This window comes from Pelophylax lessonae (genome assembly GCF_965119305.1).
Source record: "Pelophylax lessonae genome assembly, chromosome: 12".
In the NCBI taxonomy this organism is placed as follows: domain Eukaryota; kingdom Metazoa; phylum Chordata; class Amphibia; order Anura; family Ranidae; genus Pelophylax; species Pelophylax lessonae.
This window is the reverse complement of record NC_138779.1, coordinates 137,874,457-137,899,268: the sequence shown is the minus strand read 5'-3', so window position 1 is coordinate 137,899,268 and position 24,812 is coordinate 137,874,457. Positions and strand designations below refer to the sequence as shown.

General features: G+C 43.1%; 1 protein-coding gene across 1 annotated transcript in view; it reads left to right on the top strand.

Moving 5' to 3' along the window:
* The window catches only part of HOATZ (HOATZ cilia and flagella associated protein), a 144,152-nt gene that overhangs the window by 112,998 nt on the left and 6,342 nt on the right, over positions 1–24,812 (top strand). The window contains exon 5 of the mRNA XM_082274245.1: positions 18,732–18,784. Coding sequence (XP_082130371.1) covers positions 18,732–18,784 — 53 coding nt within the window. The remainder of the gene's footprint in view (positions 1–18,731; positions 18,785–24,812) is intronic.

Sequence of the window (24,812 nt, the reverse complement as noted above, 5' to 3'; positions counted from 1 at the left end):
AACACTCAATTACAAATGGTGCAAACTGTAAAAAGTCTTTCAATCCAAAAAATAAAGTGAAGGTTGGGGAGTGTTGGGAGGTGGGTGTGGCCTCGTCCCAAAATAGTGATCCAGAGTGATTCTTAATAATCTTGAATACACATGTGAACACCCAGTGATAGGAGTGGACTCTTACCACAATGTGGAGAGATGTGAGCATGTACTGTATTATATCCAGAGGTCTCAACTGATCGGCTGAAAGAGGTGATTCTTAGAATAAACCGGATCAATCAGCTGCTTCCAAAGTGGGGGGATCTGTAGGCTTCCAATCAGGGGAAGAAGAGAGGACTATAGTTCATTACCTTCGGTTTATTCAAAAAATATGTGAAGAGACACTTCCAGTCCCAGAAGCCGACTTATCAGTGGAAACGCGTCGGGGGGAGATAGCCGTGCTGTCACCGGTCCCGGATTGTACTGCAGACATCCGCGACCACCCTGTACATGCTGTCTTTTCATCTGGATTGTGTAAGTGTCTCTTCACATATTTTTTGAATAAACCGAAGGTAATGAACTATAGTCCTCTCTTCTTCTTTGGGCACAATCTTTTTTTTGGCATTATCCCCTGATTGGAAGCCTACAGATCCCCCCACTTTGGAAGCAGCTGATTGATCCGGTTTATTCTAAGAATCACCTCTTTCAGCCGATCAGTTGGGACCTCTGGATATAATACAGTACATGCTCACATCTCTCCACATTGTGGTAAGAGTCCACTCCTATCACTGGGTGTTCACATGTGTATTCAAGATTATTAAGAATCACTCTGGATCACTATTTTGGGACGAGGCCACACCCACCTCCCAACACTCCCCAACCTTCACTTTATTTTTTGGATTGAAAGACTTTTTACAGTTTGCACCATTTGTAATTGAGTGTTTATGTCTATTGGTGTCCCCACAGACATCACCTATGAACTTTCGTTCTCATTATTTTGTTTAGCGCACTTTGGTAATTTATGTTTCATGCATTACTACTTTTCCATATTTAATTTGTCTTGCAGTGCTGCTTTCACCTTACCTTCATCTTTTCTAAGGTTCGCGCACCTATTTTCTCTTTTCATTTTAAATGTATTTTATTGGGATTTTATATGATAGACCAACACAAAGTGGCACATAATTGTGAAATAAAAGGAAAATGATTAATGGTTTTCAACATTTTTTACAAATAAATATCTGAAAAGTGTGGAGTGCATTTTTATTCAGCCCCCTTTACTCTGATACCCCTAACTAAAAATCTAGTGGAACCAATTGCCTTCAGAAGTCACCTAATTAGTAAATAGTCCACCTGTGTGTAATTTATTCTCAGTATAAATTCAGCTGTTCTGTGAAACCCTCAGAGGTTTGTTAGAGACCCTTAGTGAAAAAACAGCATTAGGAAGGCCAGGGCACACACCAGACAGGTCAGGGATAAAGTTGTGGAGAGGTTTAAAGCATGGTTAAGTTTTTAAAAAAATATCCCAATCTTTGAACATCTCACAGAGCACTGTTCAATCCATCATTCAAAAATGGAAAGAGTACGGCACAACTGCAAACCTACCAAGACATGGCCGTCCACCTAAACTGGCAGGCTGAGCAAGAAGAGCATTAATCAGAGAAGAAGCCAAAGAGGCCCATGGTAACTCTGGAGGAGCTGCAAGGATCCACAGCTTAGGTGGAAGAATCTGTCCACAGGACAACCATTAGTCGTGCACTCCACATAGGAGTGGCAAGAAGATATCCATTGTTGAAATAAAGCCATAAGAAGTACAGTTTGCAGTTTGTGAGAAACCATTTGGGAGGCACAGCAAACATGTGGAAGAAGAAGATGTGGTCAGATGAGACCAAAATTATACTTTTTGGCCTAAAAGCAAACGGCTATGTGTGGCGGAAAACTAACACTGCACATAAACCTAAACACACCATCCCCGCCGTGAAACATGGTGGCAGCATCATGTTATGGGGATGCTTTTCTTCAGCAGGGATAGGGAAGCTGAACAGAGTTGATGGGAAGATGGATGGAGCCAAATACAGGACAATCTTAGAAGAAAACCTGTGAGAGTCTGCAAAAGACTTGAGAATAGGGCAGAGGTTCACCAGGACAATGACCTTAAACATACAACCAGAGCTACAATGGAGTGATTTAGATCAAAGCATATTCATGTGTTAGAATGGCCCAGTCAAAGTCCAGACCTAAATCCAATTGAGAATCTGTGGCAAGACTTGAAAATTGCTGTTCACAGACGCTCTCCATCCAGTCTGACAAAGCTTGAGCTATTTCACTCTCTAGATGTGCAGAGCTGGTAATGACATACCCAAAAAGACTTGCAGATGTAATTGCATAGTAGTTCTGCAGAGCTGAATACAAATGCACACCACCCTTTTCAGATATTTATTTCTAAACAATTTTGAAAAACATTTATCATTTTTCTTCTACTTCACAATGACCAACTTTGTGTTGGTCTATCACATAAAATCCAAGTAAAATACATTTACATTTTTGGATGTAACATGACAAAATGTAGAAAATTTCTAGGGGTATGAATACTTTTTCAGGGCACTGTATATGCGTTAATGTAAATACACTAAAGATTCCCTTTAAACTGTTCTGATAAACACTGTTATCTTCAGAATATTTTCCATAGAATCATCTTCTGGCTTTTTACCCGTCCTTCATATATTATAACCTGTTGACCCAGAAGTGTGATATTTCATTTTTAGAGGTTAGAGTTATAGCATATAAGAGTGTCATTTCTGCTTTCTGGCTATCCAAAGATAAACCCTAAGCTTCTCTCTTCTTTAGTATTGCTTCAGCTGTAAATATAAGAGACAACGGGTAACATATAATATCTCTATACATTTGTCCTGGCTTTTCTATCGCAGTTTAGCAACCTGTGAAGGCAATCTCTATGTCAGGCCAATTTTGGAATTTTAAACGGTATGCAAAAGATGATGATTTTAATGTAAAATAATTTAAGAAAGCAAATGCAGGTAATTATATATTGTGCAGTCTGAAAACTTTTCTTAATTTTCACTAAACAAAATAATATATTAACCACTTTAGCTCCGGAAGGATTTGCCCCCTTCCTGACCAGGCCCTATTTTGCTATTCGGCACTGTGTTACTTTAACGGACAATTGTGCGGTCGTGCGATGCTGTACCCAAACGAAATGTATGTCCTTTTTTTCCAAAAAATAGAGCTTTATTTTGGTGTTATTTGATCACCCGTGCGATTTTTATTTTTTTGCTCTACATATTTTTTACATTCTTTTACATGACATTCTCAAAAAAAAAAGATTAAAAATCAAATTTTTTTAAACAATTTAGGCCAATTTGTTTTCTGCTACATATTTTTGGTAAAAAAATAGCAATAAGCATATTTTGATTGGTTTGCGCAAAAGTTATTGCGTCTACTAACTACGATTTATGTAATTTTTATGTTTTTTTTTTTACTAGTAATGGCGGCGATCTGCGATTTTTTTTTTTTTTTTATGATTTTTTTTGCAGACAGATCGGACCCCTAACTGACATTTTTCACACTTTTGGGGGGACCGGTGACATTACTACAGTAATCAGTGCTAAAAAAATGCACTGTTACTGTAACAATGACACTGGCAGGGAAGGGGTTAATCCTGTTGGTGATCAAGGGGTTAAATGTAAGCCTAGGGGAGTGATTCTATCTGTGGGGGGATTGGGCTTGTGAAATGATCACAGAGACATGCGATCCAATATAGCAGGATCACATGGTCTCTGTGATCATTGCAGGGAGAAGGACGGACGGCTGTGTTTACATCAGCCGACTGTCCTTCTCCTTCAACAGGGAGAGATTGTCGGTGTCAGGCGGCAATCAGAGCCACCTGACACGCGCCCCTTCCCCATGAATGAGCGGGGGTGGGAGCGCGCCACCGGCGGTGTGCACTCGCCTCCTAGCAGCCTTCAGGCGAGCTACGTACATGTGCGGCGATTTGCCTGTAGGAGCCAGCCTGCCGCAGTATATCCGCGGCGGCTGGTCGGGAACCGGTTAAAGAACAACTCCAGCTTTTCCTCCCCCAAAACAACAGATACATTGTGTATACAAACGAATCACAACCCCACTGTTAGTTTATGTGTAACATACCTCCTTTAGCTGTATACAGCAGGTTTCTGTGTCTGTGATGTCACTCCTCCTCCTGGCTGAATTTTCTGACTTCCTGTTTCCTTTCTTTTCCAGTCCTGATTTTACATGTCCCATGATCCTTTGAGCCTCTGTAGTTTCAGGGCCATGAGTGTCACTTGCACCAGTTCTGGGAGTTGATGTGGGTGGGTCCTAGGGTTACTGTGGGTGTTTCTGGGCCTTGATGTGGGTGATGAAAGGTGTAAATTCTGACTTGCAGCATGCCAAAGAACGATTGTTTGCTACAAGACTACAGAGGAAGGGCTATGGGAGGTTATTATGAAGGTGTTTCCTTTCTATGTAAATTAATCTCTTAACAGAGAGCAGGGCTCTGGGAGGGCGGGGTCTGAGGGGCGGGACTCTCCCTGTTCACACTGGTCGGCATATATAACTGGGCAGGAATGACCATTCAATCCTGCCCATCAGCAGCACAGCTTGTTTTTAGAACAGGTTGTATATGAAGGTGCTTCCTTCTTGAATAATGCTGTGATCTTGGGAGGTTTGGACTCTTCTTGTAGGTCTAACTGGGCGGCATTGAATGCTAATTAGGATGTATTCAATCCCACCCACCATCAGAGCTGTGAAGGAAGTTACATCATTTGCAAAGTCTAAAAGACTACAGAGGGGAGTGTTATAGACTGTAGCTGCTGCAGGAAGTGGCTGAGGAAGGAATATAGTCTATCAGCAGGATATACAGAGTGTCACATGATACAAAGCAACAACTAAACCCAGAATATCAGGGGATCTGCAGACAACAGAGCAACATGGTGCAGAGGTATGATTCATGCTGGGATAGATCATTCCATTCAGTTCTAGTGAAAAGAACGTTGGAGTTTAGCTTTAAATAAGCTTTTCAAATGTCTGCAGTTCTAAATGCAGTTCAACGTTGTTGATGAACTTCGAAGCACATTTGTATCTAATGACAATTTGATAAGTGTCCACTTTTTTTTTTGCTGAAAATATATAAGTAAATATACCATGAATATAAATGTCTGGCTGAAACATGTCCAGTTAATGTAATTTGATTGCTTACTGAGCTCTCATTAATTATAATGCAGTGCCTGGAGGATGCTTAGCAGGCTGATGGCTGGAGGCTCGTCATATATTGGTACTGCAGTATAGCACTGAGAAATGTAATACATCAAACTGCCACTGCTGTTTCAGCTCCTGCCAGTGATTTATGAACCCATTGCACTGCCATTCTCAGTCTGCCATCCTAATCCTTATTGATCCCTTTTTAAATTGGGTATTAATAATACATTGTAGGCTATCCCGTTGCAAAACTGCTGGAGCTGTAATTACTGCATGAGCTTTTGCTTGTTGGATCAGTTTGCTGCAGATCGATGTAGGCTGTTTGTAAACACAGCACAGACATTAATACTCTTTTTCACAATAAGGGCAAACTAATTTTTTTGTTTAAAGTGACTGTTTGCTAAAAAAAAACCCTTTTTAAAATAATATAATAATACTTACCAATACCACCACCAGTAAATAAATCTTCCCTTTCTTTCGGAGGTAGGATGTGTTGGATGCCTGCCTCTCTCCCCTGCAGTTCCACCCACTAGCTGCTTTGTCATTAGTTTCTCTTTGGAGTCTATTCACACTTGCGGACACATCAATTTTTTTTTTGTGCAACAGCATAGAGCTACCCTATGCAAAAGGAACGTGCCAAAGTAGCTCGTACTGTACACCTTTTTTTTTTTTTTTTGCAGTAAGCGCACAGCTGCTACCATTAAGAATAAAAGTAAACCTGCCACATTGTTTGCCAGTTCCTACATGTTAGGCCCCTTTCACACAGGCGGACCGTTCAGATCCGCCTGTTCGTTTTTTTTTGGCGGATCTGAACGGTCCCCCCATGCATTCCTATGGGGCATCAGATGTCCGCGGAGACATGTCAGCTGACATCCGACCCGATCCGTCAGATCTGGACGGATGGAAACCCTATTTTCCATCCGTCCAGCAGATCGGATCGGATGGGATCGGATGAGAACGGACCGACGGTCCGTTCCCATCTGATTTCCCCCATAGAGATGCATGGGGACCTAACAGCTGTGTCTCCGCACACAGCGCGGAAACGCAGCTGTCATCCTCCTGCTCAGCGGGGGATCGGCGGATCGATCCCCCGCTGAGAAAAGCAGAGTCCGTTTGACGGACTACAGGTGTGAAATAGCCCTTAGGAAAATGCATAAGTAATTAATTAAATAATACAAAAGGTTCAATCCCAGAGGGATTTAGCAAGCGGAGAGAGGGACGTTGCAATACCAAAGGAGTATAATGGTAGTTGTGGATACAAAAAGTATATAGAAAATTGATCTTTATTATTCAACACACACATAAAAAGACAGTATATATTACTGGCATTGCATAATATTAAATACAAAAAATACAGCAACCATTAAAAGTGCACAAAATACAAAAAATTGTTCACAGAGGATATTGCACAACAATACTCAAGTACATTAAGATATATGGACTCCAAACCCCCACACATTTCAACTTAAAGTCTTCTTCTGGGGGTACATTTGTCCAGAGTTTTAAACCATGTATCAAAATTAGATACAGGAGAAATGAACTCTTTTGATTAAAACAATGCAGCAGCTGTGAATGGATGGTACGCAGGGGAAAACACCAGACACCCGAGCCCAAACTAGAAGCCACAAGGGACTGAGGCAGAAATAGATACCAGGGTCCCTTAATGTGTATCAGATGCTGTATATCGGCTGACCCTGTATTGTATAGGGTGAAGAAAGCCTCAAATTTGGAATCCCAAATTTTGGACCGCACAGTATGCACTCCTTCCCTAAGCAGCAAGGGAAGGAGTACATGCTTGGGGAAGGAGTGCATACTGTGCGGTCCAATATAGATCAGACTGCAGGAACAGACCAGCTGTTGCTCTGCCCTTAACACTGGTGTATCTTTGGGATTCCAAATTTGAGGCTTCCTTCACCCTATACAATACTGGGTCTGCTGATATATAGCATCTGATACACATTAAGGACCCTAGTATCCATCTCTGCCTCAGTCCCTTGGGGCTTCTGTTTTGGGCCCGGGTGTCTGGTGTTTTTCCCTGCGTACCATCCATTCACAGCCACTGCATTGTTATAATCAAAAGAGTTCATTTCTCATGTATCTTATTTTGATATATGGTTTAAAACTCTGGACAAATGCACCCCCAGAAGAAGGCTTTAAGTTGAAACGCGTAGGGGTTTGGAGTCCATATATCTTAATGTACTTGAGTATTGTTGTGCAATATCCTCTGTGAACAATTTTTTGTATTTTGTGCACTTTTAATGGTTGCTGTATTTACAGTACCTTTGTATTTAATGTTATGCGATACCAGTACTATATACTGTCTTTTTATGTGTGTTGAATAATAAAGATCCATTTTTTATATACTTTTTACATCCACGCCTTCCATTATACTCCTTTGGTATCACAAAGTCCATCTCCCTGCTTGCTAAATACCTCTGGGATTGAACCTTTTGTCTGAATTTCTGGGATAAATACCACTATTTGTAGTTTTAGAGTGGAACAGAGCAGCTTTTCTTAATAAAATAATAAAAATAATACACATATGGGTTGATTTACCAAAGGCTGATAGCCTGTGCACTTTGTAAGTGTAGTTGCACTCATTTCCCTCACAGCTTAGTGAAAGTGGTTGTAAACTCTCCAAACCCACTTTAGCACATTGCAAGCCTCATTATTAAACCTATTCATTGCTGACTGTAAAAGTCTCCTTACTTGTTTCATCTTCTTGCAATCTGCCCCCTAATGTTTGACTACGTCACCGCGCATGCGCTTCCCATCCTGTGATTCACGGCATGCTCTGTGTGCCGTCCCCCCCATTATTAGCATGCCAAATACAAAAGTTCTGCTGTCTGCGGCACAGCTTTGAAGACTCGCGAGACTGGGCATTCATTCACAGCTTCCTGGTCCTCCCCTTGTGACCACGTGAGATCACACGGGGAGTAAACCAGGGCATCCTAGAGACTTCTATAGCGGCAATCATCTGCAGCTTACAGCCTTGAATGACAGCCGCAAAACAGAATAGGTATAACACACGCAGGGCTTGGTTGCCGTAGCAATGTCGGGTTGAGAAAGAGGCTTGGATAATACATGGCCGCGCATGCGCGAGATCTAAGCGGGAGAAACAAGGAAGAGCAGAAATGACATCCAAAGCGGAATCAGAGAATAGTACTCAAGATGGGGCAGCCTAATCCCGGAAGACACTTTTTTTTGCAAACTTCTAAAAAATAGTAAGAAGCAATTGTGTATACATTATACTGTGCAATGATTGTAAATGCGTTTTCATATCACAGTAAATGAAAATCGCGATAAGGGTATGCAGAGTTTACTTCCTCTTGAAGCCTAACTTTGTAAAGAATTCCCAATCAGATGCAATAAAAATAAAAAAAACCATTTTTCCTTGCACATGACTGGATGATGGAAATCAGAGTTTTACCACTCTCACTAAGCTCTGGAGAAAAATGAATACAACTGCACTTGTAAATTGCACAGGTAATTTGACTGTAGTAAATCAAGAAGATAATATAGATCCATAGCTTGCACAGCCAATTTTATTACTAGAAAATTTTCAATTTCTGTTTATACAAGAGTAATTTTAGATACTTCTGATTTTAAGTGTTAAATAAAATTTCTAAGGTTTTTGTTCCCCCTCCCCGAGGAGCCTTTTTAACTTTGTTGGCTTGGCCCTTTATAATTACAGTCAGTAGATTGGAGCTTCATTTTCTGGACACACAGGCTTACAGTAAGCACTCTAAGTACAATAGATCCAGCGGAATATCAAATTTAACACAAATAAATGCATTTCAGACTGCACAGTCCACTTATTTTCCTGTCTGCTTTAAAGCATCAAACTGCTCTCATAATGGAGTTGTCTTTAATAGTTTGGATCATTTTATGTCTGTCTAAAAGCATTTTGGTAGTGTCTTGGAGCTCGCCAGGGAATAAATGGTTTGTCACGTCTCCACTCCACCACGTTCTCACATAAGAGCAGAAGCGCTTGTCAATGCTTTTCCTAATATATGGATAAACTGTGCAATGTTTATATCTTTGAGACAACCCTTTCAGCTTCGGCTTCATCCATTTCACACAGTGTGGCATGCTACTGGCAAACTTTCAGACCCAAAATAAGAGTTCCTTTTGCTTTGTACATTTGTGAGTTGTGTTTTATGCATTTATCACAAAGAATTATCAAATGTTTGCACTCCAATTGTATTTAGGCTTCAGCATATTGATGGCCATACACAGATTAATTATTGTCCAAGACAAGATATTCAGGCCCACTCTACAGAAAATGTATTTTCTTGAGCCAGATTTGCAGCACTCTCCAGTGTTCATCTTTGTTATTTGAATACTCTATATATATATATATATATATATATATATATAGAGTATCTCACAAAAGTGAGTACACCCCTCACATTTTTGTAAATATTTTATATCTTTTCATGTGACAACACTGAAGAAATGACACTTTGCTACAATGTAAAGTAGTGAGTGTACAGCTTGTATAACAGTGTAAATTTTCTGTCCCCTCAAAATAACTCAACACACAGCCATTAATGTCTAAACCGCTGGCAACAAAAGTGAGTACACCCCTAAGTTAAAATGTCCAAATTGGGCCCAATAAGCCATTTTCCCTCCCCGGTGTCATGTGACTCGTCAGTGTTACAAGGTCTCAGGTGTGGATGGGAAGCAGGTGTGTTAAATTTGGTGTTATCGCTCTCACTCTATCATACTGATTACTGGAAGTTCAATATGGCACCTTATGGCAAAGAACTCTCTGAGGATCTGAAAAAATATATATGTTGCTCTACATAAAGATGGCTTAAGTTATAAGAAGACTGCCAATTCCCTGAAACTGAGCTGCAGCACGCCAAACCCATACAGCGGTTTAACAGGACAGATCCACTCAGAACAGGCCTCGCAATGGTCGACCAAAGAAGTTGAGTGCACGTGCTCATTCCTGTTTTGGAGATCATCTTATTGTTGCCCATCTAGTGCACCTATTAATTTAATTAACACCAAAGCAGCTGGAACTGATTAAAAGCCCCCTCTGCTACTTACCTGACCAGATCAATATCCCAGGAGCTTATGTGACTTGATGCTATACTCTGATTAAAAAGTGCTCTTTTAATTTTCTTGAGCAATTTATATATATATATATATATATATATATATATAGTATTTGGAAACCATTTAAAAACACACTTATCTCCATTTTTACTACATACTGCAGGTTAGTAATTAAATAGGAGGGCAGGGGTGCCTGAAGTTGCTGTATTCTCTAATGGAACAATCAGTTATGCTCACTGTGCTGTAATTCTCCCTCCGTGTGTGTTTGTGTGTGTGCATGCCACAGTCGACCAATGAAGTTGAGTGCACGTGCTCAGCGTCATATCCAGAGGTTGTCTTTGGGAAATAGATGTATGAGTGCTGCCAGCATTGTTGCAGAGGTTAAGGGGTGGGGGGTCAGCCTGTCAGTGCTCAGGCCTTACGCAGCACACTGCATAAAATTGATCTGTACGTCTGTCATCCCAGAAGGAAGCCTCTTCTAAAGATGATGCACAAGAAAGCCCGCAAACAGTTTGTTGAAGACAAGCAGACTAAGGACATGGATTACTAGGACCATGCTCTGTGGTCTGATGAGACCAAGATAAACCTATTTGGTTCAGAGAGTGTCAAGCGTGTGTGGTGGCAACCAGGTGAGGAGTACAAAGACAAGAGTGTCTTGCATACAGTCAAGCATGGCGGTGGGTGTGTCAGGGTCTGGGGCTGCTTGAGTGCTGCTGGCAATGGGGAGCTACAGTTCATTGAGGGAACCATGAATGCCAACATGGACTGTGACATACTGAAGCAGAGCACAATCCCCTCCCTTTGGAGACTGGGCCTCAGGGCAGTATTCCAACATGATAAAGACCTCAAACACACCTCCAAGATGACCACTGCCTTGCTAAAGAAGCTGAGGGTAAAGGTGATGGCCAAGTATGTCTCCAGACCCAAACCCTATTGAGCATCTGTGAGGCATCTTAAAATGGAAGGTGGAGGAGCTCAAGGTCTCGAACATCCACCAGCTCCGGGATGCCGTCATGCAGGAGTGGAAGAGGGCTCCAGTGAAGCTCTGGTGAACTCCATGCCCAAGAGGGTTAAGGCAGTGCTGGAAAATAAAGGTTGCCACACAAAATATTGACACTTTGGGCCCAATTTGGACATATTAACATAGGGGTGTACTCACTTTTCTTGTCAGCAGTTTAGCCATTAATGGCTGTGTGTTGAGTTATTTTGAGGGGACAGCAAATGTACACTGTTTTAAAAGCTGTACACTCACTACTTTATGTTGTAACAAATTTCTTCAGTGTTGTCACATGAAAAGATATAATTACAAAAATGTGGGGGTGTACTCACGTTTGTGAGATACTGTATCTCTCTCTCTCTCTATATATATATATATATATATATATATATATATATATATACACGCCCAGACGCGTTTCGTCATCGCGACTTCTTCACCGACTTCTATTCTGCTGCTTGATGCTGTGACATTTTTATTGATTGTAAGTGCATTGAAGAAGGGGGGGGGGGTTAATTAATAAAAAGTTTAAGCAATATTATGCTATGTAGCTTGTCTCCTTTTATGGATGGGAGAGATATTGTATCTATTGTGACTTCAGAAGAATAAGGAGATGTTAATACAAGCGTACGATATTCAGAGATCTACTGAGTGCAATCTCTATTGAGGAGCGGATCACACAGTGACGGTACACTCATTTTGACTGCACGAGGACTAGAAGAACTGGATGTCTATATTAACATCACGTCTGGATAAGACTTTAGATATAAATAATTATATATATATATGGATATATATATATATATATATATTTCTCTAGCGCTCATTGACAGACGTAGTCCTCGGTGATACACCACCTTCGGGTTATGTTGACTCCACAGGAGCAGGACTAGACAGGAAATTAAAAAGCTCTGGCCACACCCTAGGGGCAGTCCCAGAGGGTATATCCTCTCTCTCTCTGCCTCAGCAAATCAGTTATTTTCTGTCTAGTTAGGAGTAAGGACCTAGATACCTTGCTGGGATCTTAGGTCCTGGCAAGATTTTTTTCTTAAAGGATTTTTTAGACAGCTTTTTTTCTCCAGTGTTCCTGTGAGATCTTCAAGCAAGAAAGCTGAACTGGGCGACGGGCTGGATGTTGAGATCTGGTGGTCACCCCAGTTCAGCCTACGAGCGCGTGCAGGCCATAGCTCCGCGCTGGGTCGGCCGCGACAAAGTCCCATTAAAGGACTGACCCCGCGAGTTAAACGTCTCGCTGAAACGCCAAAGACCACGAGTCACGGCGTCCATATCGGTCGACAGCCCTCCCGCCCCGGTGGAGAGGGGTACTGTCAGGAGTTGGTGCCCGCCTGGTTCCGGTGAGTAGTATGTTCCCCCTTTTCCCCTGATGGGTCTTGTGGTGAACGCGGGCCCCTCTCTGTATGGTAAGATAGAGTCCCTCTCTATCCTATAAATGACACAGATCCTCCTACTTTGAGTGTGATTTTATGTGCAAAAAGCCAGGAGGCTTGGTTTGGGAGCTAACAATCTAATTGTATACATGTTAAAAAGATTATCATCTGTGGCATTCTGGGAATCTTACGGTGATAAGAATAAGCTACCTACCAGTCAGAAGCCACGGACATGTAGACTGCCTTCCTAATCAGATCTCCAGCTATTAGCAGGCCTCCCGAATGGCCATGCGGTCCGCCAGGGCCGGTACCGCCAACCACGCCAAATCCCCATGCAGAGAGAGTGTTGTGTGCCCTGCAGCACACCGCTATTCAGTACAGGCCGCCGCCATTTTTTTTGCTGGATCGCACGAGCCGCCATTTTGGCGTAGCCTCGTGTCTCCAGCATGGGGGCGGCCATGTTTGAGGTGATCCAAACACCTCGTGGAGCTAGGGGTGGCGCCGGAAGTCGTGCAGAGGGGCGGAGCCGCCTCCTTTCTTCCTGGGCAGCCAGCCAAAGACTTCCTGTTTGTCAAGACAGCGCTGTAACCTGTTTCCCTCGAGGGGGCCACGGGACCCGCCGGTGCACAGAGTGTAGAGTCATTTACAGCAATTTTGGAGTCTATGGTGGCTCGGGTGGAGGCGGCCTGTCAGGGACGGGGGTCAAGGAAGCGACCCCCGCCTACCCCTATACTATCTGACACCTCTGACTCAGATTCAGAGATGGTCACTGCAGTTGCAGGTTCCTCTGCAAGGGCTGTTATCCCAGGTAAAGCCCCCTCAGACAGTGAGGAGGACGCTTCTTCTCCTGCTATAATTCAGGAAGAAGCATTGGTGGACGCACTAGTTGTGGCAGTGCAGGAAACCTTAAAACTTGAGGCTTTACCGGCAGAGGCAACTGAAACAGAGATTCCTTTTGGTACTAATAAGCCCATCAAAACGGTGAAGGTTTTTCCTGTACCTAAATGTTTCGGTAATCAGATTAAAGGAGAATGGGAGCATTCTAAACGTACCTTTACTATTTCCAAGCGTATTGCTAGACGCTATCCGTTTGAGGAATCCATCATTAAGAAATGGACGGTACCACCAGTGGTGGATCCACCTATTTCCAGGCTGAATAAAGCCACGGTTATCCCAGTGGAGGACACTTCGTCCTTTAAGGATCCGGTGGATCGAAAGATGGAAGCAGAGTCCCGCACCATCTTCTCTCTGATAGGGTCAGCATTTAGACCAGTAATTGTTATTGGTCTAGTTTCCCAGACACTTACGGAATGGGCGAAAATGGTACGCCAAGACCTTAGGGGAAAAGATATTCCCCAGGAGACATCTGATTTGATGGAACAGATTATACAAGGGCTACAGTTTATCTGTGACGCAGCCTTGGACACTACTCCCTTATTAGGGCATGCATCTATGTCAGCGGTGATCCTCAGACGTGTGCTGTGGTTAAAATGCTGGTCAGCTGACCTAGGTTCCAAAAAGACCTTGACTAATCTCCCTTTTCAGGGGAATCGTCTATTTGGGGCCAACCTAGATGAAATCATTAAGGATGCCACTGGGGGCAAGAGCACTTTTTTGCCACAGGCTGCTAAAGCTAAGGGACCTCGCAACAAGCGAGGACCTTTCTTTACCGCCCATAAAGGGCGCCCGGCTGGTACTAGCGGGAAAGGCAAGACTCCTCCAGGAGGGTTCAAGAAGGGCTGGTCGGACAAGCAGAGGACCAACCCAGCCAAACCCGAAGCAAAGGAGTACACAGCCTGAAGGTGCGCCCCCACCCGGTTTCAGGGTGGGGGGACGTTTTCACCGGTATTCAGGACATTAGATCGAGCATCAACCACTACTACCGGTGCGATTCTTCCCTTCCAACATTTAAGTACTACAGGAAGCGGTAGTTACCGTTCCCTGAATAGATCTTTTCCTTTACCTTTTCCTAAGATTAGTCCCTATACCTCACAGGAATCGGATCTGGTTGACCAGATAGGCCAAGTAGCCTCTAGTCGGGTGACTTCGGTCCCTGAGGTTCAACCAGAAAAGATCACCCTTCCTGATAACAATCAGGTATCTGATAAATGTGTGGGAACAGAAAACGACCAGACTTTCTCGCATGGTCGGGGCCAGATACCTCTAGGGACGCCTGGTTCAGATTCTATCAGCGCCAGTGGTCCTAGAAATTCTAGGCTGGCCTCCTCAAGCCGGCCTGGCCGACTTGGACATGCTAGTCGTAGACGTTCCGTGGGAACTTCGTCTCAGGGAGTGTCTGTGGTCTCAAGGACCAATTTACCATCATGCTTTACAGTCGCTGGGTTTAATGGCCTGGCCATTGAGACCCAAGTACTGAAGGACAGAGGTTTGTCTACTTCAGTCATTCCTACCCTTATTAAAGCAAGGAAAGCGACTTCCAGCAAAGTCTATTATCACACATGGAAGACTTATATTGCGTGGTGCGAATCTTTAGGATTTCCTCCACGTACCTATTCGGTGACTCGAATATTGGCCTTTTTGCAACAAGGGGTTGAGCAGAAGCTAGCCTTGAGCACCATCAAGGGTCAAGTTTCAGCATTAGCAATCTTCTTTCAGAAACCTTTAGCTACCAAGTCCTTGGTGCGGAATTTCATCCAGGGGGTGCGGCACCTGGCTCCTCCAGTCCGCGCGCCCTTACCGCCCTGGGATCTTAATTTGGTTTTGTCGGTTCTACAGAAACCTCCCTTTGAAAACATCAGGGAGATTCCCTTGCTTACTTTATCCCAGAAGGTGGCCTTCTTGGTGGCTATTACTTCTGCTCGCAGGGTGTCAGAACTGGCTGCATTATCATGCCAGTCCCCATACCTAGTGATTCATAGGGATAAGGTAGTACTTCATCCTAAGCCATCTTTTCTTCCTAAGGTGGTTTCAGATTTTCATCTGAATGAAGATATTGTACTACCTTCCTTGTGTCCTCAGCCCAAGCATCATCGGGAACATGCGTTGCATTCCTTAGATGTGGTTCGGGCAATCAGGGTATACCTGAAAGCTACGGAATCTTTCCGTAAGACGGATTCACTTTTTGTGATCACGGATGGCCCCAGAAAGGGTTTGCCTGCATCTGCCGCGACCATTGCCAAATGGATTAGACAAACGGTGGTACAGGCTTATTCTATTAAGGGTCAGAGTCCTCCGTTCCCTGTTAGGACGCACTCCACTCGAGCGCTCAGTACTTCCTGGGCCTTTCGCCATCAGGCGTCAGTGGTCCAGGTATGTAAGGCGGCCACCTGGTCGTCGGTACATACCTTTACAAAATTCTATAAAATTGATGTGACGGCATCAGCGGATGCCTCATTTGGCCGCAAGGTTTTGCAGACCGCAATTTGAGGAGACCGGTGGTCTACCTCGAGGGTTTTTTTCTGTTTAAAAAAAAAAAAAAAAAGAAAATTTTTCTCTTTTTTGTTGAGTCTCATCATTAAGGATGAGCATTGTAAACTTCTAGTTGGCACCGGTTGGGCCTTCTAGATTGGGATTTGATTTCATTTTCCCACCCCTCAGTTGTGATACTGCTCTGGGACGTCCCGAAGGTGGTGTATCACCGAGGACTACGTCTGTCAATGAGCGCTAGAGAAAAATGGATTTTTGTAAAATCTTACCGTAAAATCCTTTTCTCTTAGCTCATTGACAGACGTAGTCCCCGCCCCTCTGTTTTTGAGTTGGGTTGGGTTAAAATCTCTAAAGACTGCTTTTTCACATAACTGATTTGCTGAGGCAGAGAGAGAGAGGATATACCCTCTGGGACTGCCCCTAGGGTGTGGCCAGAGCTTTTTAATTTCCTGTCTAGTCCTGCTCCTGTGGAGGCAACATAACCCGAAGGTGGTGTATCACCGAGGACTACGTCTGTCAATGAGCTAAGAGAAAAGGATTTTACGGTAAGATTTTACAAAAATCCATTTTTATTTATGCACAGCAGAGACAGTTTCTGGCAATACCTCTACACACACTATACATTCTGGTATACAATGCGAGGATTGGTAAACTCCACCACTTTACCTGCATCAGAACGCTACTTGTGATGTTTGGGGATGTTTAGCTCAAGTGTAGCGCTCACCAGTGTGTACAGTCCATACAAGTAATGCAGTTTAAGGGATTATTGACACATTTTTACTTAATCGAATAGAAAAGTCCAACAAAACAAACAGCTTCCCTCACGGGGGTTTCCACCACTAACAGGAAATTAAACGGTCATGGCTGTAGCTTCATCCCAGGCTGGAGCCTCACATATGGGTGTTCCAGCCACCACCTCCATCTCTTCTTTCTGCAGCCGTCTATTTAATTTTTGCAGCCATCTGCGTCCTCTGTTGCCCCCCCCCCCCCTCTGACATCTTCCTTGTACTGAACAAACTTCAGTACAAGGAAGATGTCAGGGGGGGGGGGGGGGGGCAACAGAAGATGCAGAGGGCTGCAAAAATTAAACTAGAAAAATAAAGTACTAAAAAGGTTGTTGTACTAAAACTGAGCTTAGACCTGCCTGTGATGAACAGCAGGTAAACTCACACTACCTTGCCACCAATATGTGACAAATGGCAGTGTCAGTTAAAAAACACTGCACTGATCAGCGACGTGTTGGGAAGGGCATTAAAGCCCATTTGTTTTGAATGGGCTGTCAAACTTGACTCAAGGTACCTACGTGCACCTCAGTGCAGCTTTCAGCAAGTGTCAAGGAAAGCCTCCCAATTTTAAGTTGATCACAACTGCTCTAGAAGCTTCAATAAACATTATGTATTGTGAACCACTTTCTCTGCTTGTACCATTTTACGCGATGAGTTACTTTAAATGCAAAATTATTATATTTAATTGAAGTCTTCTGTTAAAGGTTCAAAGTTTAAACATTTCTGGTAGAAGCTTTCAAACCTGAAATGCAGATAACCGCTTAGCAATAAAATGTGTGCACGACTTGTCCTGTGCACAGGAGTTGAGAGAATAGAGAAAAATATAAAAGATAATTGCTGCCTATACACATTATTGTATTAATATCTACAGTACAAAGTCCAAGTTTGGCTCTAATTCACATATTTCCTAATCACAGACTATTGCACATTTTCCCTTTATCAGTATAGGGCAGTGGTTGTAGACGTGTCTGGCATCCTCTGCTGCAGAAAATTCTAAAGTGTGGGGGGGTACAGTATTTCTGTGTTATTCATCCTTTAGAATGTTCTCGATAGGAACAGAGACCTCCCTTCACAAGAAGGTTGTTGTGCTATGGCTGGAAAAAAAATCATTCTACTAGGTTTCTGGATATTTGTAAAATGGGAAATAAAATTTACTTTAAGATGAACTATGAAGAATGTTTGCAGTTTTAAAAATGTGATCTGGCCCTGACCACTACAATTCAAACATGGTGTCTCCTGTGTTTTGAGTGCTTCTGATATCACCATTCAAATTTAGGATCAACAGAAAAAACTGAAACCGCAATTATCTGTGTTATCTGCAAAGATCTGAATGTTGTGCAACAAGCAAACTGGGATATACCTATCTTTTTTATTGCCATCATACAAAAATTGTTAATGAAAAAAAATATTTTCTTGACATTGTACAGTTGCATTGTTATATAAACCCTGTTAGTTGCAAATATAAAACAGAAGTATGTGCAGCAAGCTAAAGTGTCACAGAGCCACTCCAAGCTCTGGAAGGATCCCTGATTGACAGCTGACTCCAGCTCTCAGGGTGTGGCTGAAAGCCAAAGCCAGCTAAGCCTGTCACCTGTTCAGCCTGGCACTCCAGTGAGCACTGGAGGGGCAGAGTGGAAAGTGGTGACTGACAGTCCCCTGCTCCAGGAAGACCATGAAATGGGCAATCAACATTTACGTGATCTATCAGCTTTTGAGCTTATAGCCAGTGGAGGACAGGTGCAGCATCAGGCAGATGTTGCAGCATTGCAGCATGGAGGTGAGTATAAATGCTTGTTTTTTATGCAGTTCTCCTTTATTTCGATTTGTTATCCAATATTTTGCTGTGAAATTTTCAGTATACCAATGCTGAAATACTAACTGCTATAATGCACACATTGTTCTGTATTTTAGAAAGAACTTGTATCTCTTGGCCATAGACCACTAATTGCAGCAGAAGAGCCAAGGTAAGTTGCATATAATTACATAGTTAATCTTGGTGAAAAAAGACACAATCCATCCAGTTCAAGAAAAAAACAACACAAATGGAAAATCTCCATATACACTATCCTATACCCACAGTTGATCCAGAGGAGGGAAAAAAAAAACCCAATAAAACATGACCCAATTTCCTCCAGCAGGAGAAAAAATTCCTCCCTGATCCCCCAAGAGGCAGTCGGATATTCCCTGGATCAATTTTACCTGTAAATATTAGTATCCAGTTATATTATGTACATTTTAGGATAGAATGCAGATCTTTTTTAAAACAATCTACTGAGCTGTCCAGAGCCAGCTCCTGAGGGAGTCCACATTATTACAGCTCTTACTGTGAAAAGGCCTTTACGTTATTTGGAGGTTACATTTTTTTTTTCCTCTGTAAAGAGCACCCCCTTGTTCTCTGTGATGACCCAAAAGTAAATCACTCTACACCAAGTTCACTATGTGGACCATGTATGTATTTATATGTGTTGATCATATCCCCCTTAATCTCTTCTTCTCCCGAGAGAATAAATTCAGGTCTTCTAATCTTTCCTCATAGCTGAGCTCCTCCATGCCTCCTATTAGTTTGGTTGCCCTTTTCCGCACTTTCTCCAGTTCCCCGATATCCTTTTTGTGAACTGGTGCCCAAAACTGAACTGCATATTCCAGATGAGGCCCTACTAATGATTTGTACAGGGGCAAAATAATTTCTCTCTCTCTGCAGTCAATACCTCTTTTAATATAAAAAAGGAAGGAAAGAAAGTTGTTGTCTATACCACACATGACACACTTTTGGGCTTTAAAAAATAAGATCACAAAAAGATGTGCTGTTCTCCTTACCATCCAATCAGAGTTCTTTATGAGTTCAGATGTTTATCAACACTTAAAATAGATATCTGTTTGGCTGCTAATATTTCCATAATCGTTGGTGCCTGCAGTATGGGTGACCAGTTTTTATAAAATCATATAGAACAGTGTCAATTATATTATTATTCAGACATAAAACTGGAACAAAGCATATCCCTCTATAGTGTGTACTTGTCTCAATTAAGTGTAATTTCTGTCTGCTTTGTTTCTCTGCTATCAGCATAAGTCACTTCTGACAAGTTTTCCTGACACCAAGAGAAAATGATGACAGGGGAGGGAGCTCCGGCTGACAGCCTCATCTCTGTTACTGTGTGCAGTGTGAAGCCCAGAGCTTTCCTCCCAGAGTTCTACTCACTGAACTCTGCAGAGTGTAATTTCAGTTTTCTGACAGCTCAGACAAGCTTTATAAATTCTGCACTTTGAACCGATGTAGAAAAGAGAAGACTGCAGATAATCCGGTACAACTTATGTGGGAGGATTTGTTTAATCTCTGCATCACCTGAGGCAAGTCACTTCACTGGGTATATATAAAGGTTTACAAAGGTTTACTTTGAAATTAGGTGTCTCCAAATGCTATACTTGGAAGAGGCATCTGAAGTCCATGGGGCTATCTAAAGCTTTCCAAAATGCAGTTATAAAGTTTAAGCGCCTCACATTACGTTGAGTAAATTTGGCCCCTTCATCTCAGTCCAGGGCCGGTTTTAGACAAAGTGTGGCCCTGGGCAAACCTAAAAGTGGGGCCCCAAATTTTTTTAATACAATGCTGTCCCCCCCGGCCCCCTCCCTTTAATACAATGCTGTTTCCCCCATCCCCCCAACATTTGGGAGATCAGCATTGTATTAGAGGGAGGGGGCCGGGGGGAACAGCATTGTATTAGGGGGAGGGGAACAGTATTGTATTAGGGGCCCTAATACAATGCTGATCCCCCCTACCCCCTAATTTAATGCTGGCCCCCCCAGCCCTCTCCCCCTAATACAATGCTGACCCCCCCTGGCCCTCTCCCCCTAATGCACTGCTGATCCCCCTCCCACCCCCTAATATACTGCTGACCCCCCCCTAATACAATTCTGATCCCCCCCTCCTCCTAATACACTGCTGACTAGTGACCCCCCCCCTGGCCCCCTCCCCCTAATAAAATGCTGTTCTCCTCCTCCTAATACAATCCTGATCCCCCTCTCCCCCTAATACAATCCTGATCCCCCCCTCCCCCTAATACAATGATAACCCCCCTCCCCCTAATACAATGATTACCCCCCGGCCCCCTCCCCCTAATACAATGCTGTTTCCCCCCTCCCCCTAAATTTGGGGGGGGGTGGCAGATAAGCATTGTATGAGGGGGGGGCAAGTGAAGTCAGGCCAGCATTGTATTAGGGGGAGGGGGGGTTAGCACTAGCTATTCAACACCAAAGCTCAGCAACCCATGCATGGATTTATGTGGAAACAAGTGCTATGTCCCCTGGGGGGGGGGGGGGGTTAACACGCTTTATGTTCTACTAGTGCTTGCTCTATATTTTAAGCTTGGGCAGTTCTTACATATTGAGAATATTGAAACTCTGCGCTAATGTTCTATTTGGGTGTGGATACGGAAATTGATAAATAAATATATAGATAGTAAAAATTAGGCTGCAGCCTCCCTAAATTATAGTCCAAAGGACCATATAGTGAATGTAAAATGAGGTAGGGTGATGGCGCTGCCCAAAATTAACTATGATGGTGGACAATACCAATAAGGGTAAAAATGCACTAAAAATCCACGTAATAGAAAAAAAGAGCACTAAAAATACACATGATATGATATAAAACTGATAAACAATTAAAAGTGCTCTGTGCGTAGTGAAATGCCCCAAATAGAATCACACCCTGGGGTATAAAAGTGCAGTGACAAAAGTAAAAAGTCCAAGCGTACAGCGTGTCGCATCACTTCCGGTTTTTGGAATCGAGGCTCGGACCGCATTGCGCTCCACCGCTCGTTATATGCTTATAAACTACTGCAAAAATGTGAGTACCTCTTTTATGTTTTAACACCAATAAACTTGTCTAGACGGTATCACGCTATGTGCCTTTCCGTTATTCCCTATACCCTCACACATCAATACGAGTGACACCCTGTGGATACCTGGAAGCCAACTTCCTATGGGCAGGAGCCCACTAGATCCCGGCCACCTTTCCCTGGGGAACCTCCTTTCCATCTAGGACCCTTCCAGGACACCCCCACCTAGGATCCGTAGAGGATTTCTGGCCGCAGGATACATCTATATACCCGCTCTTTCCCCCTGTGTGGGGTGGGTATTTCTGGGGAGTGCGCTATTCACTAGAGTGGTCACTTAGCACCTCACCGCCCACCACAGGGTCACTCCTTGTACCTCTGGTATAAGAAAACCGTCACCTGCTATCAACACTGAACTGTGTTCATTAGATTTATATATATCATCACCTGCTATTAATACTGAACTGTATTCATCATATTTATATATTCTTTTTATGGTCACAGCACCTGCCTTATAGGCACTTATCACTAAAATTGGACTTTTTACTTTTGTCACTGCACTTTTATACCCCAGGGTGTGATTCTATTTGGGGCATTTCACTACGCACAGAGCACTTTTAATTGTTTATCAGTTTTATATCATATCATGTGTATTTTTACATCACTAATTTATTTATAAGGTTCACTTATATGATCCAGGTTTTACACTTTGTATATTTGATCTGATTTATACTTATTGTCCTCACTGTCTCAGACCTACTGAATTCTTGTCCACTTATATTTGCACACATCACTTTTATATACCTAATTAGCACATCTGCACCTTTTAATTTTTCTCCTTTAAGATTTTATCATACAGGTGTATTTTAGTGCTCTTTTTCTATTACATGGATTTTTAGTGCATTTTTACCCTTATTATTGGTATTGTCCACCATCATAGTTAATTTTGGGCAGCGCCATCACCCTACCTCATTTTAAGTTCTTACATTTTAAACTCCCAACATGAAGCTCATGACAAAATTTACCTTACCTCTTTAAATGTACCCTCCCTGTACATGCCACACACTGCTTTCAAGGCTCACCTGAGATCATGCTGCTCTCCTCTGCTGCTGTGTTGGGCTGGCCTGGCGCGTCTGTGTGGGAGTGGGAGGGATCGGCGTCGGAGCCGTGACAGCCTCAGGCTCAGCCAGTCAGTTGATCCACCGCCGCGCACTCCGTGCAGCCTCCCCCGCCGGATCCGGATGTGACGTCATGCCGCTCACAGCGGCTGACGTAGAAAGAGTATATCGGCCGGTGTCGGGGCTGCTGTAGCGGCCATTATCACAGCGGCCGCGGCGCCGACCCCAATGCTTGAAGCGGCCGGCCCGGTATCCCGCTAAGCCAGTCCGGCCCTGACAATGACACGGGGCCCCTGGACATTCGGGGCCCTGGGCAGTTGCCCAGGTTGCCCCCCCCTAACGCCGGCCCTGTCTCAGTCCTACAAAGAGCAGGTATTTTTAGCACCTATCCAGACTCTGAAAGACCCAATACTTTTAGTGAGACCAACTTTGGCATATGTAAGAAGGGCTTAAACTGGACCTGAACTCAAAAAGCAAAGATTTACTGTGTGTGTTAAGGGGGAACAATAAAAAAAAAAAAAAAAAAAAAAAGGTACTTTACCCAAGTAGTACACCACTTTTTTTTTATAGGAATGTCTCCTGAAAATAGCAGTTGACTCCCTTGTCCTAGGCACTCTGTTGCCTACAGCCCCATAGCTGCATATTCGAATGTGTGAGATCTCAAGCACTGTTGGCTCTGACAGCTAGTCTGAGGAAGTTTTAAAGAAGATTTGGTCATAAAACTAGTGCCCTGCTTACTATTCTCATTGTTAGAGCCTCTGACATGAGGATGCAGAGTCCTGCTGCTACCAAGATTTCTGTTCAAAGACAAATTGCAGAACAAGACATGATAAGTCAGTAAAGGGGAAATACCAGCTGCCAGTAGACCTTGGGCAATACTGGTGACTAAGGCTGCCTTTTTGAGTACACTTCCAAATGTCAAATATTTAGGGTATTATTAGTAGGGATTAGGTTAGGGTCAGTGGCTAAGCATAAGGTAGGGGCCAGAAGTTAGGGTCTAAATGTAATCTTAAGTTTTATGGGGTTAAATTATAAGATATGTTTAGGATTAAGGGCTCACCCACATGGGGGTAACGGTCTGTTCAGTCTGATGAAAGTGTAAGCTTCTGCAGCCAGCAGGTGCCTGGCAGTGACAGGTGATGCGTAAAGATGCCTGTTCAACTCAGTGACGAGCTGCACATCCAGGTGTTAACATGTGTATATGAATAGATTAACTGCCCTGTATGCCAACTGTCTGTGTTCAGGGTCGCATATCCTTCTATGTATGCATGTAAATGCTCAAATGTGTGGTTTCCAGTGTACAGCCGCAGGCTGTCAATAATTTGTATAGACGGCTCTGCACAACATCTGTCACTCCTGGGTAGCTCTAAGCTGCATAAACCAATGCTTTCTTCATGCTATACGGACTTTTTTCTTAGTGTTGAGTTTAGGTATTACAGATTTAGCTTAAGGGTAAATTTAAAGTGAACTTTTTTCCCATGCAGTGCACTGGAGATAGTCCCATCTCTTCCCCCTCAAGCAGCATGTATTTCCCTTTTCCTGTCCAGCACATCTCCATTTGGCCACTATGGAAAAGAAAGACCTGTCTAAGCTCCAAACCAACTTGTCCATGCTAGCCCAGGTCTTTGAACTCTATTCCTAGTTCTAGCACCATCTTAATAGCATCATGGGCCCCTGGGCAAAGTAAAGCACTGGGGCCCCTACCAGGCTGCCCCAAGTTATGCACCTACTCTCAAGAACTAAGTAAGGTAAGTTGCATATAATTACATAGTTAATCTTGGTGAAAAAAGACAAAAGTCCATCCAGTTCAAGAAAAAAAAAAAACACAAATAGAAAATGTCCATATACTATCCTATACCCACAGTTGATCCAAAGGAGGGCAAAAAAAACCCAATAAAACATGATCCAGTTTGCTCCAGCAATTCCTCCCTGATCCCCCAGGAGGCAATCGGATATTCCCTGGATCAATTTTACCTATAAATATTATTATCCAGTTATATTATGTACAAACCCAATTCCAAAAAAGTTGGGACACTGTACAA